The sequence below is a fragment of the Scardinius erythrophthalmus genome (assembly GCF_964197995.2).
Source record: "Scardinius erythrophthalmus genome assembly, chromosome: 21".
NCBI lineage: Eukaryota > Metazoa > Chordata > Actinopteri > Cypriniformes > Leuciscidae > Scardinius > Scardinius erythrophthalmus.
In genome coordinates, this window is record NC_138241.1 from 16,801,277 (window position 1) to 16,820,517 (window position 19,241).

A 19,241-nucleotide genomic window follows, 5' to 3' on the forward strand; every position below is an offset into this window, starting at 1 on the left:
AATATTTGAGTCGAAGTTAATCTAAAAGTGACATGCAGCATCCAAAATATTATGTTTTCATACAAGATACAAACTAATTCAAATATGGATAGGCGAATTATTTGAGTCCTAATTTGTTGGAAAACAGCAATAAATCAGGTTTCTGAGACATTTTGTAAAGAGGAAGGCTATGTGATGACTTTGCTTTTTTAAAACTGTATGGGAGCTTATTCTGCCACTCAATTATTGGAGAAAAATAATTTAAGAAATATATTAATGAATTAGGCCTGCTACATTTATAAACGTAAGGGGAAAAATGTAACTCAAAAAAGACGAGAAATTACGAGATTATTTGCTTATGAATACAGTTGTGCGAATTCTTAAAATATTAGTGACTAAGTTAGCACAAATGGACCATCTTACTAAATTTTTTAGGTTTAAAAAATGTTTTCTTAACCCTCTATTGCATAGCGTTGCCATATGGCAACAATTACTTTATCTTAATTTTTTTTAAAAGCTGTGATATAAAATCTATTTTTTTACAGTTAGTTGTGAAAAGGGGGCTTTAACTTTTAAGAAAATACAATTTATGAGGTCACATGACCAGGATATCCTGTTTGCCAGTCCTTTTTGCTCATGGACATTGACATGCAAACATCACTGTCTGGGGCTCCCGAAGATAGCCTTTTATTCAGAATTTTGAAAAAAAAATTATCAAATAAAAAAATTAAATCAGTATCTGGGGTAAGTAAACTTGAATTTTTTAACATTAAATTCAGTTTTGATTTTATAAGTTTTTTGTAATATGCTAAAATACATTTTTTGCCATATGGCAACTATATGCAAATATGGAAACGTCCTGGTGCATTCAACCTAATGGAGTCCCATTGACTTACATAGCATGAAACTACTCTGAGACTATGTTTACAACTTTTGCTTATATTTTAAAGGAAAAAACATTAGACCTTCACAAGCTGTTGTGGTGGGGAAAAATAAAAGAGGGCCCCAAAGCTTTGTCCCGCCAGATCCTGTCCGCAGAGACCGCACAGACCACTGGCCCTTGCATGCATCTGAGAAGGGCAGATGCAAAATGCCAGGATGCAAGGGCATTGTAAGAAGCAAGTGCTCCAAGTGTTTGGGTTTCCTCTGCTTCACTGACTTTCACAAGTCATGAAGAGAATTTAATGAAATGAAACAGCAAAAAAATGACTGAATGAAATGAATGAATAGTGTATTTCAGTGAGACAGGTTCCAGGTTCCTGGTTATTATTACCAGACATTTCAGATAACTGTTGAAATTATATAATGTTTTTACTGTATAAATGTTTGTTTAAACATTTCACTAAGTATGAGATGGATTTGTTGAGTCTTGTTTTAAATAAAATTAGTTTTTTTTAATTTATTTTGATTTTATGGTACTTTCCACGATTGCATATTGTTGCCATATGGCAACAATTTACCAACGACCACCCTTTAAACTTTTTTTTAGATTTTTTTTTATATATATCTGTTATTTAGCTCATGTTAAGTAATATAAACATGCAAAACATTTTTTACCATGTCTAAGTAATAATGCATGCAATAGAGGGTTAATCAGTGTTCAGTTGGTATCTCAGCGTAAACAGCGGCTCGCGCGGCTTCCTCGCGCTATTGGTTGAGCGGAACTTCCGTCTGATACCGGAAATGGACGTGGCAAGCTGCTGTTTCACTCATGTCAAACTATCAGCAGTGCAGTCAGTCATCTATTAGATCTCACTGATTACCTCTAGTAGTTGCGTTTCTGACCCTTCACTCCCTTCTGTCTCTTTCTAATGTCCGGATAGCGCTCTCAGAGGCTCAGCGGAGGCGATGGGGGTGTTTTGGCGCTGGTTTTGGGGCTTGATTTGGTTCGGAGTGTCTGCAAATCGTGCAGGATCTCCTGTGTTTTCTGATGAGATCCCCTTCAAAATCAAATGGCCCGGATCAGACTTCACCCTGGTGAGTCCAAACATCTAATAAACTCAGATACTTCGCATGACAGCTGTAAATACAACCTAACATAATCTGCTGTGTTTAATTGTCAGCTTGTTGGCTAAGGTCGCTTCATAACAGCTGGACGTGTCCTGTTTTGTTTTGAACTGTCTTGTAGTGTGTTAAAGGGATAGTTCACCCCAAAATGAATATGTTGCCATCATTTACTCACCTTCATGTTGTTCCAAACCTGTTTGAGTTTCTCTCTTCTGCTGAACACAAAAGAAGGTATTTTTAAAGAATGTTGGTAACCAGACAGTTGACGGCACCCATTGACTTCAATAGTATTTTTTTCTACTATGGAAGTCAGTGGGTGCCATCAACTGTCTGGATGCCAACAGAATTAAAGAAACCCCTACAGATTTGGAGCAAACTTCATTTTGGGGTGAACTATCCCTATTAGTATTCTCTCCAACAGCATTATGTAGTATTAAAGTATATAAACTGCAACAAGTATAACTGTCTGGTTTATTTCTTTGGTACTTTGGGCATGGATTTTGTTATTGAAATATGCAGTAATATCCCTTATTTCCACAGTCAACATCTGGAGGCCTGTACAGAAAAGATAACTATGTTATCATGACAACTGCGGAAAAAGAAAAGTACAAGTGTTTATTGCCATCTTTGTCCAGCAATCAGGAGGTGTGGTTATGCATGGCAATTTTTTTAAATTACTATTATCTGAAGCTATTCTATCATTTAGTTTAGTTTTATTTGATCAATTTCTTTTGAAGGGTGATGTGAAGGAGTATAGCGGACCGAGTCCAGCCATGCTACTGGAGCCGTTATTCAAACAGAGCAGCTGCTCCTACAGAGTGAGTTTCAGGTCTCACTTTCTGTATATCTGAGTCTGACTTTATAAATATGCTTGACTCTCACATATGTCTTGGTCACATTTCCCCCCAAAATTAGAAAAAGAGAATTGAGCTTGTTTTAACAAAAGGAAAAATGTTTGAATAAATCAACAAAATGAGATATTATGTTGCTTTGCTTTTGTTGACCTTTTCCTAGTCATATGATGTACTTTTATTGTTGCTACAATCAACATGTGTGTCTTGCAGATCGAGTCATACTGGACATATGAAGTGTGCCATGGGAAGCATGTACGGCAGTACCATGAGGAGAAGGAGACGGGGCAGGTAAAAGCACTGTTTTTGATGTATTCTGTTAAAGAACATGGCAGATCCTTATAACGTTCCTTATATTATGTTAGAAATGCGTACATTACCACTCAAAAGTTTGTGAAAGATGTCTCTTATAATCACCAAGGCTGCATTTATTTGATCAAAAATACAGTAGAATCAGTAATATTGTGAAATGGTATTTCAATTTAAAATAACTGTTTTCTATTTAAATATATCTTAAAATGTCATTTATTCAGATTCTTCAGAGATTATTTTAAATATGCAAATTTTGTGATTAATAAACATTTCTTATTAGTATGAATGAATGAGGCATTTATATAGTGCTTTCATATGTACTACTGTACACCCAAAGTGCTTTACAATCATATCAGGGAATCTCTCCTCAACCACTGCCAGTGTGCAGCATTCACTTTGATAATGCAACGGCAGTCACAGTACAACGGCACCAGTGCGCTCACCACACACCAGCAATAGGTGGAGAGGAGAGAGAGTGATTGAGCCAATTCAGGGGATGGGGATTATTAGGAGACCATGATTGGCAAGGGACAAAATACATGAAATATGATTGATAGTATCAATCATATTATCTAAAAATGTAAAAAAAAAAAAAAATTGTAACAATGTGAAATTCTTTACTATCCCTTTTGATCAATTTAATGCTTCCTTGCTGAATAAAATTATATCTATATATATTTAAAATTATATATATAGAATTTTCTTTTTTTTTTCAAACCTTACTGACCCCAAAACTTTTGAATGGTAGTTCATTTGTAGTATTTTAAGATATTTCTAAGTAAGATAAACATTTCAGTGGTCTTAATAGTCTCTGGTCCCTCAGAAGATCAACGTTCAGGAATACTATCTGGGGACCATGAATAAAAAAGAGAGTGCAGGTTGGGCAATTTTTAAGCTTAAGATGGTATTTTTTGCTTTACATGTTCTGTCAATTGTTTCATGTATTTTATCTGCTCCTTAGAATCAGAAACCGATAAATCCGAAGACTCTGAAACAGAAGCATCAGACACAGACACAGAGGTTTGTCACTGTTAGATATGCAGCTGGGGAAATGTGTGTGACATGAAAAAAAAAAAAAAAAAATTATATATATATATATATATATATATATATATATATATATACTTTTTTTTTATTTTTTTTTACTCTCTGTGGGTTCCCAGGTGCCAACAAAGAATATAGAGGGTCAGCTCACGCCATACTTTCCTGTAGAGATGGGACATGGGACTGAATGCTCTGTGAGACAGAATGAACCTCGCACTACCACAGTGCTGTACGTCTGCCACCCGGAGGCAAAGCATGAGATCCTCACAATCGCTGAGGTGGTCAGCTGTCAGTATGAAGTGGTGGTGCTCACACCTCTCCTCTGTCCTCACCCCAATTACAGGTACACACACAAACACTTTCAGCTCAATCAAGAATTCCAGTTTTAAAATCAGTTTTTCATAGTTTATCCTAAATAAGTGCATAAATAAATAGTTATTGATTTCTGTTGACTAGTATGTGCTCGTGAATATGTATGTCATCACTTGGACAAACTATCACAAAAAATATGATAACATAAGGCCTGTTCTCACAAAGAATCAAAGGAAAAAGTGAAACTTATCATTTGAAAGATGATGGAGCACAGAAAGTCAAGTATGATTATATTTCCCTTACTTATAATGTAGTTTAGAAAGCAAAATAATATATATATATTTATATACACATATATGCATACATACACGTACATACACACAGTTCACATAGTTTATCCTCCTACAAAATAAGTGCATTAATATTAGTTATTAATTCATTGTGTCAATGAAATATGATAATTGCATAAAACCTGTTCTCACCAAGAAACAAAGGAACTAGTGAAGCAAATCACAGACACAGTCTTTTCATACAGCAAGTGAAATTATAAAGCACTTAGATGCTCTTTCACATGCTTTAAAGCAAGATAAACCCATTTAACACTATTTTCAATCAATTTAATTCAAAATGCGACCGATATGATGATATAGATTTCACTCATTGTAATGTGTTCTGGCTTTATATGTTCATTGTGCTCCGAGACCAACAGTATTTGTTTCGACGAAAAACGTTGTTCGCAGTTTTAGTCCTTTGTGACACTTCTCCTCAGGTTCAAGTCCTCCCCAGTGAACGACATCTTTTGTCAGGCTCTGGGTGGTTCCCCTCTCAGACCTCAGAGTCTGACCCAGCTGGATCGTGAACAGGAAGAGCTGCTCAAACCACCGTTCAGCTCAAGCATCGAACGGGACTTGAGGGGATCCAGGGTGAGTCTGGACCTGCCCTTTATCTTCTGCATTTACACCAACCCACTTAGGGAATATGGGGGTGGTAATGAATAATTGAAAAATACTCTTCAAGTTGGTCTGTATTAAAGGACATTAACAATTATATGAAAAATGTTGTATGAAAAAAAAACGGTTCTTTATGTAAATTATATTGATGTACAAATGCTTAAAAATGTAATACTCTCTTTGTCTCCTTTGCTAAGGAGGACAAACCTCCAGTGAAGGAAGAGGCGTATACCTCTACCCATAAGCCCCTGACAGTGGGCGGCCAAGCCCAGGTCACCGTTGGCACCACTCACATCTCTCGTCTAACTGATGAACAGCTGATCAAGGAGTTTCTGAGCGGCTCGTACTGTCTGCACGGGGTGAGGATGGATAGATTTCTCTTCTGTTTCTGTTGATCTTTTAGTTGGGTTCCCTGCTCAACATATTTTTGTTTCTGTCTAGGGGGTTGGATGGTGGAAGTATGAATTTTGTTATGGAAAGCATGTACACCAGTATCATGAGGTAAGAGTTGTGAAATCATTGAATTATTTCGAAGATATAACAGTTTCCAGTATAGTGTAAATGTTTGGATTATGAGAGATGGTAAATTGCATGTTGTGCTTTTGGTTGAAGGATAAAGAGCAAGGGAAGAACATTGTGGTGGTGGGCAGCTGGAACACTGAGGATCACATGAACTGGGCCAAGAAAAACGTGGCACGATCTTATTATTTAAAAGACGATGGAGTGCAGAAAGTCAAGTATGACCTCACATTCAAGGGAGCATTTATTTGTTTATATATACTGTGTGTATATATATGTTACAGATTTGAATAATTCATGTATGTTGTCTTGCTGATTCCTCATCAGGATCGTTTCTCACTTTTATGGCCATGGAGATGTTTGCGACCTAACAGGGAAACCGAGACAGGTTGTAGTCAAGCTTAAGTGAGTTACCCACACGTCATGATGCCATGTGATTTTTCCTGTTTTGTGAATGCCGCCACTAACACCTCACCTACCCGTTCTGTCTCAGGTGTAAGGAGTCAGACTCTCCTCATGCTGTTACAGTTTACATGCTGGAACCTCAGACCTGTCAGTATATTCTTGGGGTGAGTGGCAAACAGAATGACATTGAGATTTGACTGCAGTTTTGATTTTAATAATTATGCTGCCCTAGATGTTTACAGTGATGAGCACTTTGTGTTTTGATATTAATGCTAAATGTTACAGAAAGAGATTGTTTCATTTGAATAACCCTTATCCTGATTATCATTCTGCCACAGGTTGAGTCTCCTGTAATATGCAAGATCTTGGACACTGCAGATGAAAATGGTTTTCTTTCAATCCCTAGCTAGCCTGCATGATTGGTACCGAGATGGAGGAATGAACAGTTGCTTAAAGAATGAACAATACAGAAGAAGATGCTCAGAGGGAGAGATAAAGTCTGGTTCAATAGATCATGATAACATGGACATGCTGAACCTCAGACCTCAACCTTTTGAGAAAGTCCCTCACTGACTGCACTTTCTCTTGTGAAGACTTAAGGAGATTTGGGGAAACTTTTAAACCTGGAGATGCAGCTAGGACTGAATTCTCAACGTTTTATCGACAAATCTCAAACCTGTTGACCTTTTTTTTTCATGCTTTGTAACATTTAGATGGCTGGCAGTTCTTTAAAATCTAATCAAATGATTCATTTGTTCTGTTAATCAATTAATTTACAAGATGGTCAGCTGTTTTAAGTATACATTATTTATTTTGTCCAACTTCCCATTAACACTGTGCAGCTGGAGATGGTTATTATAAAGTTTTTAAAAGTGACTGAAGAAGTCATTGGTCAATGCAAACTGCAATGGAAATACACTGTCTTATATGCAAAGGAAATTGAATGTAATTAAACTTTTTTTTTTTTTGGAAATCAAGGGTCATTGAGTTATGTACAGTATTTTTGATTACCCTCACTTAAATGTAATCACTCATGTTTTTCTAAGATTTCCTCTGGTAAGTTTCCTCTGGTAAGTAATAGTGTGCATTGTATTTGGTGAAGGGCTCCTCTTAAACAAATGTATATCAAGACAGATTATTTCATTGCATTGACTGCAATGCTGGTTGTTACTCAGCATGCACATGTTCAGTTGAATAAAATATGATTTCAAGTCATTTCAGAAAAGATTCATACTCCCATATAACATATATTAATGTATACACTTAGTATTTATCTCAAGGTACATTTACTTGAGAAGCATAATGACTTATTTATACTTAAAAAGAAGAAAAACCTGCCAATGAGGCAATAAAAATTAACCTTATTCAAAGGAAAAACAAGATGGCAGATATTTATTTTTTATTTTTTTTATATATCAAAAACGATTATGTTGTCATTTTGCTTCTCAAGAAAATGTATTTTGAAATAAGAATGTTTAGACCCATTTTTGTACAGGACCATTTTTTCAGTATTTTGCAGTGTAAATTAAATACATTCCTTCTTTTTCAATTTATGTTACAATGAAAATTATTTTCCTGGGTAGAATCATTAGGGCATTATTCATAATACAACAAAGAAAAAAAATATTTCTTATGGAGAAATAAACATGCCTCAGCTAAGTATTGGGAACTGGCCAGAAGGTCCATTTACCTACACTAGGTGGCGCTACTGTCTCTTTCTGTGGATAGGCTTTGTTCACAGAGAACTGTTCTTACATAACGTTCATCCTTTGCTTAGACGTGAATACCTAAAAAAAAAGATATGACTGACAAAGCAAACTACAGCATACATTAAATATCTGCTTTCAAAACATAAAGAGGGTGTCAAGATACACTTGCAAAACATTTAATAAGTTCATATATAAAATGTAGGATGTTTCACAAATACATTATCTGAGCGAAGACTATTACATGAAAATGCCATGTCAATGTAAAAATAGAACATCCTTTAGTCCAGAAAACAATAATAACAAATTTGGGGAAAGCGACAACTAGTTGTAAAAGTCCCATTTTCTTTTTATTGGATACTAGATGCACATTGTCTCTTGAGCAAAACACCACTAGCAAACCACAAGCAAACACTATAAATGCTCCCCTTTGGATGCTGAGCAAGCAGTATGACGTTCCACAGCTCACACCGATGGGATGGGGATCTGATGAGCCGACGTGCTGTCAAAGTCCTGCAGCGCCTCCTGGTGGGTGTGGTAGTGCATAGCCACGTAGCTTTTGGCAAAGGCTGTGGTTTGAGAGTTGACCGGCTGCAGGCTGTTGGGGGAGCTTGGTGCTGCTGACGGACTGCTGTTATAGATACTGTAATAGGGCTCTATGCGAGTGTTGATGGGCGTAGATGTGCTCGGGGGTCGGGGCTTGCGTCCAGCGGTGGCACAGGGGCTAGGCATGCTGTCCCGGGAGTGACTGGGTCCACAAGCCTGGTCAACCAGTTTCCTCAGGGGCTTCGGCGAGAGCATGTACGCCGAGTTGGTCTCGTGGTGCGAGGACTTGTTGCGGTTGACTTCCAGACTTCCCTTGCCCATAGCGTGCAGGCGTGTCTTGTGCTTGCAGCACAGGAAGCCCAAGGTCACCCACTGGAGGCAGCAGAGCACACGGCGACGCAGACCAGCACTGTTGCGCGAGTACACGAACGGGTTGATTCCAGACTTCAGGAAAATGAGGGCGAATCCGCAGAGCTCGAACTGGTAGTGGACGAAGCTGCTCTCCGGCGACACCATATCTTGCGCCAAGGAGATACCTAGTGGTAGACAGCACAACAGCACGGAGATGACGATCACCACGCATGTCACCACAGCCTTCGAATCCTTGGCCGTAGCCAAGTTGACGGTGGAGACCAGCTGGCAGCAGGTTGCTCCAGTGGCGGCCCCGGGCACGAGGGGCTGGTTGGTCCTCCTGGTGAAGGGGTGCGTCTGGACATGCTGGAGCTTGTTGTACGTCTGGTTGCGGTACAGCGAGGGCACTTGCACTGTGCACTGCATACCCTCAAAACCAGCTGCGATGAGCGGTGGATGAGAAGCAGGTGGACGCGTCGCATCAACCGTGATGATGGGACACTTCCGTACCTGTGCATTCTTCCTCAAAGCCTGAGCGATCATAAGGTAGGAAATCGACACCACTCCAACACAAAAAGCAAAGTCTGCAATGTATACATACAATACTAACTTGGCCTTGTTGCCAGTAAGACCAAAGTGAGGCAGGCAAGGCCCGGAGCTCCTGGGATACGCTCGCAAGGTGACCAACGCCGCCAGTGTGAAACTGGTGGTCCATAAGAGCGCCGTGAGGGCCAAAGTACAGGGGAACGAGGCCGTACGGTTGGGCTGCTGACCCAGGACCATGCGAAGCCGATGCAGGGCGATCACAGCCACCGTCTCTAGGGACATAATGATGAAGCCCGAGCTGGTGAGGTGGAAGGCAAAGCAGAAGCCTTTGGACACTCCGCCGTTAGCATCTCCAGCATCCAGAAAGAGCACCAGTGCAAACATGGGCGCAGTGACGCAGCAAATGAACAGGTCGCAGAAGGACAGGTTGAGGATCATGAAGTCAAAGTTGGTGCGGAACTTGCGGAACGCCGGGTCGAAGAAGGACAAGAAGACTACCAAGTTGCCATAAGAACCGAGACAAAATATGAGGACCAACAAGAAGGAGCAGGAGGCGAGGGTAGCCGTGTGGATCAAGGCCCAGCCGCTCGCAGAAGCAGACTGGCTCTGGGAGCTGTTGAAGCCCCGAGGTTTCACAAACTCAGCCAGGTCTAAAGGCCAGGCTGTGCTGTTCATGGTACACATGGGGATGCAAAGTGGTCACAGCCTCAGAGTGTTGCCCATCTTGCCTTTAGGTCACACAAGAGCGAGCTAATACTCCCATTGTGCAGTTAGTTCATGACAGACCCTTTGGATTGCTGCAAGGACACAAGGGATGAGGAAATATTGATTAGCAGTAGACAATATGAAGCATTGAGTAAGATAAGATAGGCCTAATTGTAACTCAGTAAATGAACAAAAATGTCAATGGCCAAGTGGCTTTTTATCCATTCGAGGAATTCGTTTTAATCTATGTGATATCTTTATCATCACTTGATGCACACATTATTTGGATTTTCTGACGATGACTATTGTACCCGATATCATCGCGCGCTCCCGTCATACAAATCTATCGATTAAGATGAATAACGTTACATGCTTGCAACAATCTACATAGTATCTGAAAGCTTTTATTATCCCGTTAAGAGTATTACCGCAGGTGAATGTGCAGCGCCTATAAAATCGTGTCAAAAATGCATCAAGCCCCCATCTTTCAAAGAACATACACACAAATAAATAAATAATCGTCATGCGCCATTAAAACAAACGTTCTATATATCTATAATACCAAATACACCGTTCATACACAAGGTCGCACATAATAATCATGCGGCTTTCTTGCTCCACTTGCCGAAAAATTATGAATTCCTTACCATGGATTCCCTATGTGTGCCATTTTTACGACGCCGCGTTTTCCACATTTGTATGAATCTCCAAAGTACATGAACGATAAAAGCATCCTAGGCGGAGAAAGAGTATCACAGCATAAATTGAGAATAAAAAAAAAGTGAATTTAATGCGCAGAAGGAGAGTGGGCGCGCCTCACTGGAAACATATTGAAGCCCTTGAATGGACAGCAAGCGCGTGCCCGCGAGAACAGGATGCTCACTCAGGAAGCACAAAGAGCCTAATTTTGTTTGCGATTAAATGATCTATTTAATGTTTATATAATATTTGAATGATATTTTATCATAAACATGACTCCATTATATTAAGTTTTTATTTATACACACGTCTGTCTGATTCTTATTGTTGATTAAATTGGATTATAATGATGTTCTCAGCATTAACACGGGAAAAGCACAAAAAAGATTGTATCTGCATACTTTGTCACACTTTCTTACAAACATCTCCTGTCTTTATTCAAATATTTGTAAAAGATATCAAGAAAACAACATTAACAACAACAGGTAACCAATTAATCAAGCATTGGCATAGCATTACTGTCTTCTAGTTTACCAACCAAAGTTGAACTCTATATTGGCTTTGGACATGATTTTGACAGCATAATTATACCTATGACACAAGCTTATCAACATAACATTGTATTAAATATAGTCTGCAATTGTTGCTATACTGACAGGTTCATCAGTAGAGCAATGAACAGCTGTAAACAAACACTTGGTAATTTGCATGTGTTGTATTTCTCAACACTGTCCCAGGATTTGCAGACAGTACCTTTAAAAAGCTTCTGATTTCAGGATATGAAAACACCCGGCTTAATGCAAAAAATGACAAACTGCAAACACTAAATGCAAAGGTTGAGCCAACTGACAAATCAGAGTCAAAGTCTCAATCGAATAAATTAATAAATAAACATTTGTTGACTGCAAAAATATGAATAGATAAAACGATGCATGAATTTTAAAATCTCATGGTTTAAACAGACCTAGTATTTTGTAACAGCATCCATTGTGATGATATTCTTACTCCATTTATGTAGGCTTACATAACTGTTCAAAATGCATTATGTCTTTATGAGGCCGGGGGGAAATGTAGTGCTACTTCAAAATATGGTACTATTTTATACACATATGTAATATTTACCAACATTACATGTGTACACATTTCAAATGGACTACTGCAAAAATGTTAAAATGCTAGTATTACAATAAAAACGCAATGCAAAGCAGTGCAGAAAACTGCTTTAACAATCCATACTGCACTCACACAAGCGAAAAATTTAAACTGTACAAGAACATTATAGATGCAGGTCAGCGATACCTGCAATAGGTTCTCCTTAAATATTAAGTGTATTCAAAAACATAAAAAATAAATAGTTTAGTAAAATATTCTAATTGTCTTATACTAGATGATTGCAACTATTGCTACATAAATTGTGTCTTTAAAAACAATCCCAGACATTAAGGGCAAACAAAAATGTAGGTTTCAAGCAGCTTTTTTCTTGTAGCCTTTCCCTCAAGACAAGTGTAAGAAACACTTCCCCTTCCCCAGAGAGTGCCATCATTCTGAAAAACAGAGTAGAAAGTATCATAAGAAGGGTGTGAAGGTGAAATATATCTGAACATGCATGCATGTATGTATGTGAATGAAGTATGTTCCAAAAGAGAGTTAGATTGCTTGCGTAGTCAGTATTTTATGGAGTCAAATTCATTCTAGAGTTTAATATTGAAAAAAATCTATAAAAAGTTGTTTAACCTAAATAATAAACAACTGTTTAACCCAATATTTGTGTGAGCTCCAGTAGGTATAGTGTACAATCTTATTGAATGAGTATTAATGATAGCTATGTGTATAATGCAAAGAGTTGCCTACAGTATGTAGATTGTTCCAAATCATTTATGAGGTTTCAGTTAGGATGCCGACTTGAAAGGCACTGTATGCGGCAAAGAAGCTCACTAGGTTTTGGAAGAGAGCCTGTGTGAGTGTGTATATCACAGACCTAAGCGTAGTAACAGGGGGAGACTAGCAGATCTGTGAGCACCAGCAGCTGGTCATCTGTGAACTTCTGCTTGTGTTCCTGCCAGTTATCATGATGAGTGCGACGGAAATCCGACAGTGTTTTCTTCACAGTCATCTAGAGAGATAGCAATAAATCTGTTAAAGATCTTGTAAGTAGTCTCGCAGTTTCATACATTTCCTTGAGTGCATCAAAATGCAGTTGCTTGATTCATGTTCAACTTCCAGAAATGCTTAAACATTTCATCTTTGCTCAGTCAACGCCTGATCATCCAACCTTCCCTTTCTCAGCATCTAACACACAAGTAAAAGAGATCGGGAGCTGTACCTCTATAGGCTGTGTGTCAGTGAGGTGGGCACTCAGGTCCATGAGGATCTGGGGCATCCAGGTGGGCACATCATACGGGCTGGACAGGATGCAGGCACTCAGACCTAATACACCCGCATGTCGCCGCACCAGGTCTAAACACAGAAAAAAAAAATAAAGAATCATTTATCATAAGGTACTGTATATAAATATATCTAGGGTGAATTTAGGAACATTTAATTCACCCCAAATATAAAATCAGTATTCAGTATTCAGAGCATATAGTCTTTTTTCCATATGTAATTTCTAGATCACTAATTGAATCTAAGATTTTTTCTATCTCTCTATCTACATAATAAAATACTGTATTTATTATACGGTATTAAACTTCTGCTCAGTATTAATTGCCGATATTAAAAATGTAAACTATACAATCTATGCAACAAAAAAACAGTAAAACACTAAAAACTAGAATTGTCTGATATTGCTACAAGTAAATGTAGGCATCAAATCAATGTAGAGTATAAAAAAGGATATTCATTTTAAGATTTGCTAATGGTGTTAAAATATTAACTTTGATCTACGGCAGAAATGGTAATTTAAATGTAAAAATAGGAGAAATGAGCATGCACAATTGAATATCTAAAGTGGACTATATATACACTGCATACGGAATGATACTGATAAATTGAAAATCTCTAAAATCGTCAGGTAACCGATATTACACCAGTATATTGTGCATCCTTAAGCCCAATTTATACTTCTGTGGCGAACTTACGCCGTAGATACGTCGTAGGCTGTGTGTAGCGCGCGTACCCTTCGGCGTACCCTGACGTGCACCTCTCCAAAAATGTAACAACGCGTCAACTCTACGCGGACGCAAGCGCTGTGATTGGTCTGCTAGGACCGCTCCCTCTGCGCGCGTGAACGCGGACAACGACGCAGAAGTATAGACCCCTTTTGCGCCGACGTCACAGTTACGTCACGGCGCTAGCTGGAGGCAAAACAAACGGAAAACTGGAGGCGGCCAATACAAACCAGCACAGATTCGGCGACATAATAAAGAGCTTAAATTATTCTTTTTATTTTTAAATGTCATCTTGTTGTGTTCTTGGGTGCAAGAATCAATGAAAATGAGTATGCTGTATCTGGAATTTTTATTTCTAGAAAATATTCATATCATTAAAATTGCACCGTAGTGTCACTCTTTACATTGTCGTCTTGGCGCTGGCTAGGCAGAACTGCGGATTGAACCACACAAGTCTTTACATGACCATTCAGCACATAGTTATATTAAAGCATCTAAATATATTTCTATGTCCTCAGTTTCTCTTTACCCTCGGTTTCTCTATCGGGTCGGTGTAGAAGTCAGGCCACTCAACCGGAGGGAGCGTTAACGTTAATCCTGTCAGTTCGTCCATTGACTGAGCGTGTATGGTCATCTGGTTCCGTCCGTTAAAATTAACTTTTGCAAATAACAATCGGCGTCCTGGACAGTGAGTGACCTTGCACATTAAGACAAAATCGGATTTTCTCCAGTCATTGTTAAAAAACAAGCTAACAAAACTGGCAAACTAGCGTTAGTGAAGCGGCCAGAGGGATCTTTCTGCCTCCAGCTAAGCTCCGCCCACACAAATACGTCACCGTGTTTACCAACTGTAAAAGGGTCTATAAATGAAAACCAACGCGTTACCTACAGTGTAGAGGCTACGGCGTGAGTTCGACGCAGAAGTATAAAACAGGCTTTAGTTTAGACTTTATGCACCAGAGAAACAAACGCGCAGCCATCTTTAGAATATTGTCTTTGAACTTCCGTTTTTGCGGTCGCTCTCACTGATCTATATAGAATGTCATTATATAGATCAGTGGTCGCTCTGTATATTTCTATGGCATTGCGGTCAAGGAGTAATTAGCTGGTGAAGAGGATTTACTTATTGGAAAGTTAACGAAAGTTATCATGAGGATTGTAATGTTTAAAGCAGATGACTTAACAAATGCCAGTAGAACGGGAAGATTTTAAACGAGCCGTTCATTCATAATATGCAAGATCGCTGTGAAAATACAGACCGGAAGACAAAAGACAACGAGCTCAGCGCTGAAGGGGACGGGGCTACATAAGGTCTTATAGACATAACAGTTCAAAAGTTTGGGGTCAGGAAGTTTTATAAATAAATAGTTTTATTCAGCAAGGATACATTACACTGATGAATAGAAAGCAATTAGCAAAATAACAGCAATTATTTAAAATGGAAATCTTTTGTAAAATTATAAATGTCTTTACGGTCAATTTTAATCAAAGTAAATAAATTATCACCATTTCCACAAAAATATTAAGCAGCACAACTGTTTTCAACATTAATAATAATAATAATAATATTAATAATTATTATTATTTCTTGAGCAGCAAATCAGCATATTAGAATGATTTCTGAAGGATCATGTGACACTAAAGACTGGAGTAATGATGCTGGAAATTCAGCTTTGATCACAGGAATAAATTACATTTAAAAAAATATTCAAATAGAAAATATTTGTTTTAATTTGCAATAATATTATTGAATAATAATATTTCACAGTATTACTGTATTTGTGATTAAATAAATGCAGCCTAGTTGAGCATAAGAGACTTCTTTCAAAAACCCCAAAAGTTTGAACGCTAGTGTACTTGTGTGCTCATTACCAGCAGAAGGGATTGTGTCCACCACGGAGCCCAGCTCTCTCCTCCTACGCTTGGGCAGACGGGTCTTGCTCAGGGACTCAAAATGGGCCTGCATAGGTTCATCAATGCTGAGAAAATTACACTGCAGTAATCCACTCAGAGTGGTGGCCGCCATCTCCCTCACCTAAAAACATGAAGAGAGAGCAAAAATTATTACAGAAGACTGTTACCTTTGCGGCCAAAGGTTCAGACAGTTTTTTCCTTTCAGTTATCTAAAGCGTGGGAGGTGCAGAGCAGGGACAGATGGGGTCTTTTTGTGTCAGAAGAACCTTTCTTTAAATAAAGAAAATACACAGGCCTGAAGAACAGAAGCGGTGGAACTTAAATGTAACGAGGCAAATCGGTGCAAACGGCATCACAGAACAAAACACAATGTTCCAGTCAGGGTGAAATGGGTGAATAAGCAAATTTAGAGCTTATTGCCAGGGATGTGCTAAACAGCTAGTCAACCAACCGGTCTCAAGGAAGCAATAATTAGGCTAAAAACTCCCTACACAGACACCCATAAAAAGCTGACTCAGCAATAACATTCTGTGTGTGTGTGACAAGCATTTGCTCTGACAAAGAATCGACAGCTATTGTTTTGAAGTCCCAAAATCTTGTGATCTTGACCCTATGCTCTGATCCTTAACCTTGAGATCCAGTCACTGTGACGTTCTGATTGGCTAGCACTAATCGACTGACTAGCTGTATTACAGCAGCAGACAGAGGGTCATATGCAACATGGTATCCAAAGTCATGTTTATTAAAGGGTGTAGTTTCCTTCCACTCATAACCCTAATCTTTTCGCCCACTTCTCTCCGTTTGCCGTACACTCCTCTCTGGAAATTTTAACATATATCACCATGGAAACAGAATACTGCTGCAGCTGGGAGTTGCTATGGTAACAGTAAGACGGATAGAGAGAGCATGAGAGAGAGAATAAAGGAAAACAAGAGTGCGCTACATCACTGCAAAGAAAGCATGGTGAAAGAGACACTTTCACCACAGCGGATTCCGACACATTTAACCTCTATGATTATACTCAATCACATTCATGAACAGAAGGATTAACAGAACAGAAAGACTTCAAATAAAGATATACTAAAGATATCTAATCTTATACAGTGATCAGGATTAATTCACTGGAGTCGAGTGAAAAATGTCTAAGGTGTGAACATCTAAGGGTGAAATCAGTATGAAAAGACAGAGCTCTGAAGACACTTGTTAGTTGTGGCATGTGAAGACACTTGTTAGTTGTGGCATGTGTATTTATGTTATGTATTATGAGGACCAAATATTTGTAAAATGTCCTCAAAAATGCACACTACTGTTCATAGATTTGGGGTCGGTAAAATGTTCTTGAAAGAAGTTTCTTATGCTCAACAAAGACTGGATTTATTTGATAAAAAAAATAGTTATACTGTGAAAAGTAAATCTTTTACAATAAAAATGTTTTCTATTTGAATATATTCTAAAATGTAATTTATTCCTGTGATCAAAGCTGAATTTTAGCATTTCAGCATCATTAGTCGGTGCGCAAGAAACATTTCTGAATATTATCAGAATTTCTTTTTAATATTAAATGTTGTGCTTCTTAGTATTTTGTGGAAAACGTGATATCTTTTAAACTCTATTCATCAAAATGTAAGCATTCATTTCAAATAGAATTTTTTGTAAAATAAAAAATCTATAATTTTAGATCAAATTAATGTACTCAAACAAATCTAACCAACTCCGAACGGTTAATTGTATCATAAGACTTTTAAGGACATTTTAAAAAGGTCAACACTAGTAAAACAGTAAATAAAAAAAATAAAAAATTCAATTATAATAATAAACAAATTAATATATGTATACTTGTTAAATAAACATTTGCAGTGCATGTCATGATATTTGTGTTAGAGCTGCACAATTCTGGATAAATTGAGAATCACGATTTTTTTTTGTTTAAAATAGAGATCACAATTCTGAATAGACTGCTAAACAAAATAACATGTATTTTACTAGAGGTTCTGACAAAATGCTAATTGCTGCAGTCTATTTAATTTTTTTTTTAAATTAATTTAAATTAATTATTAAAAAAAAAATCAGTTTAAATGAATGATTCAATGACTCACTCATTTACCGGATGAATCAGACTTTTTGAACGAATCTCTTGAATGAATAATTCAATGACAAATTTAACAGTCACTTGTCGCCATCTACTGGTGAAACGATGCAATTAATACAATATTTATTTAAAGCTACACTGTAATTTTTTAAGTTGATTCTTTGCAAAAAACACTTTGTTCTTTCAAAATGATATGTACTCATTAATGTGTAATTACTTATACCAACTAATCAAGTATTCTCGTAAGCGTAGAATCTGCCATTCAGAATACATACGAGTGAGTCACTCGAATGGCGGCAGCCATGTTGCGCCTCCATCTTGAAAATACATTAGCCAAAGAGGGACATACCTGGAAATCAAAGCTTCGCCTTTCCAGTTTTACACTCAGTGGCACCGTGACGAATGCAAGGGGGAGATTATTACTCGCGACTGCCGGCAGATTTGAAATAATACGGCCACCGTAGGAGTTAAAACGCCCTCGGAATGGGAAGGGCTAGAAAGTAATATTCAGTTGGTAGTCATAAACAATTTCACCGCTAGATGGGAGAAAATCCTATACAGTGTAGTTTTAAAGCGTCAAGTTACTTTCAAAAGCTGATTTACTCTATTTGGATCGCTTCCATAGACATCAATGTTTATATCCGAACTATAAGCTTTTATCCTAGTACTTCTGTGATAATCTGAATTATTGTAACAGCTTCACAACCACACAGTATCATTATTTCTATTTCATTCCTCTACATGACAACATCTCTGTCTGGGTCAGCGGCAACGAGAACACAGATTTGAATGTTCACTGTGATCGTACTAGTCAAAAGGTCTAATAGAAACAGCCGAATCGTTGGCTTTTAGGAAGAATATTGCATGGGTATTTGAATCGAGATCATGATCTTTTAATGATTAATCACACAGCTGATTAATACACTATATAAGATAAAAAAAATAATAAAAAAAGCTTAATCTCTCTTTATGCTAATTACAATGACACTTAATTTATCAACAGCCAGATCTTGACATGAAAGCCTGCCAAGTTTGCTGAATGAGAAATTGTTGTGCATTTCTTCACTTGCGAAGTGCTTTTATTCTAATTCTCGGCTGATTAGCTGTCATAGATGACGTCCTGTTGAATAAGTTCACCCAGTGATTTATAAGATTGTAGTTATAAGAATAGGCGTGGGAAATTATTGACTATATCC

General features: G+C 37.8%; 3 protein-coding genes across 5 annotated transcripts in view; 1 reads left to right on the plus strand and 2 right to left on the minus strand.

Moving 5' to 3' along the window:
* The first annotated feature begins 611 nt into the window (after window positions 1-611).
* Window positions 612-7,594, plus strand: erlec1 (endoplasmic reticulum lectin 1). 3 transcript variants are annotated; one of them, XM_081350199.1, is made up of 16 exons: window positions 612-723; window positions 930-1,090; window positions 1,803-1,956; window positions 2,527-2,631; window positions 2,724-2,804; window positions 3,051-3,128; window positions 3,973-4,027; window positions 4,111-4,169; window positions 4,313-4,536; window positions 5,275-5,428; window positions 5,653-5,814; window positions 5,897-5,956; window positions 6,068-6,192; window positions 6,302-6,379; window positions 6,468-6,543; window positions 6,718-7,594. In XM_081350199.1, the coding sequence occupies exons 1-16, from the start codon at window positions 616-618 to the stop codon at window positions 6,787-6,789; spliced, it is 1,752 nt and encodes a 583-aa protein (XP_081206325.1). In that variant the 5' UTR covers window positions 612-615; the 3' UTR covers window positions 6,790-7,594. The 3 variants fall into 3 exon arrangements, with proteins under 3 accessions (XP_081206325.1, XP_081206326.1, XP_081206327.1); XM_081350200.1 differs by lacking the exons at window positions 612-723; window positions 930-1,090 and adding an exon at window positions 1,630-1,712; XM_081350201.1 differs by lacking the exons at window positions 612-723; window positions 930-1,090 and having other exon boundaries at window positions 1,695-1,956; window positions 3,976-4,027.
* On the minus strand, window positions 7,175-11,127 carry gpr75 (G protein-coupled receptor 75). The gene is made up of 2 exons (XM_081350207.1): window positions 10,881-11,127; window positions 7,175-10,325 (listed from the first exon to the last, which is right to left on the minus strand). The coding sequence occupies exon 2, from the start codon at window positions 10,210-10,212 to the stop codon at window positions 8,551-8,553; it is 1,662 nt and encodes a 553-aa protein (XP_081206333.1). The 5' UTR covers window positions 10,213-10,325; window positions 10,881-11,127; the 3' UTR covers window positions 7,175-8,550.
* Window positions 11,128-11,330: 203 nt separating this feature from the next.
* The window catches only part of psme4a (proteasome activator subunit 4a), a 33,591-nt gene continuing 25,680 nt past the window's right edge, over window positions 11,331-19,241 (minus strand). Inside the window, exons 45-48 of the mRNA XM_081350198.1 lie at window positions 15,915-16,077; window positions 13,256-13,389; window positions 12,911-13,045; window positions 11,331-12,476 (exon numbers count right to left, since the gene is read on the minus strand). Of these exons, the coding sequence (XP_081206324.1) occupies window positions 12,911-13,045; window positions 13,256-13,389; window positions 15,915-16,077 (432 nt within the window). The 3' untranslated portion in view covers window positions 11,331-12,476. The remainder of the gene's footprint in view (window positions 12,477-12,910; window positions 13,046-13,255; window positions 13,390-15,914; window positions 16,078-19,241) is intronic.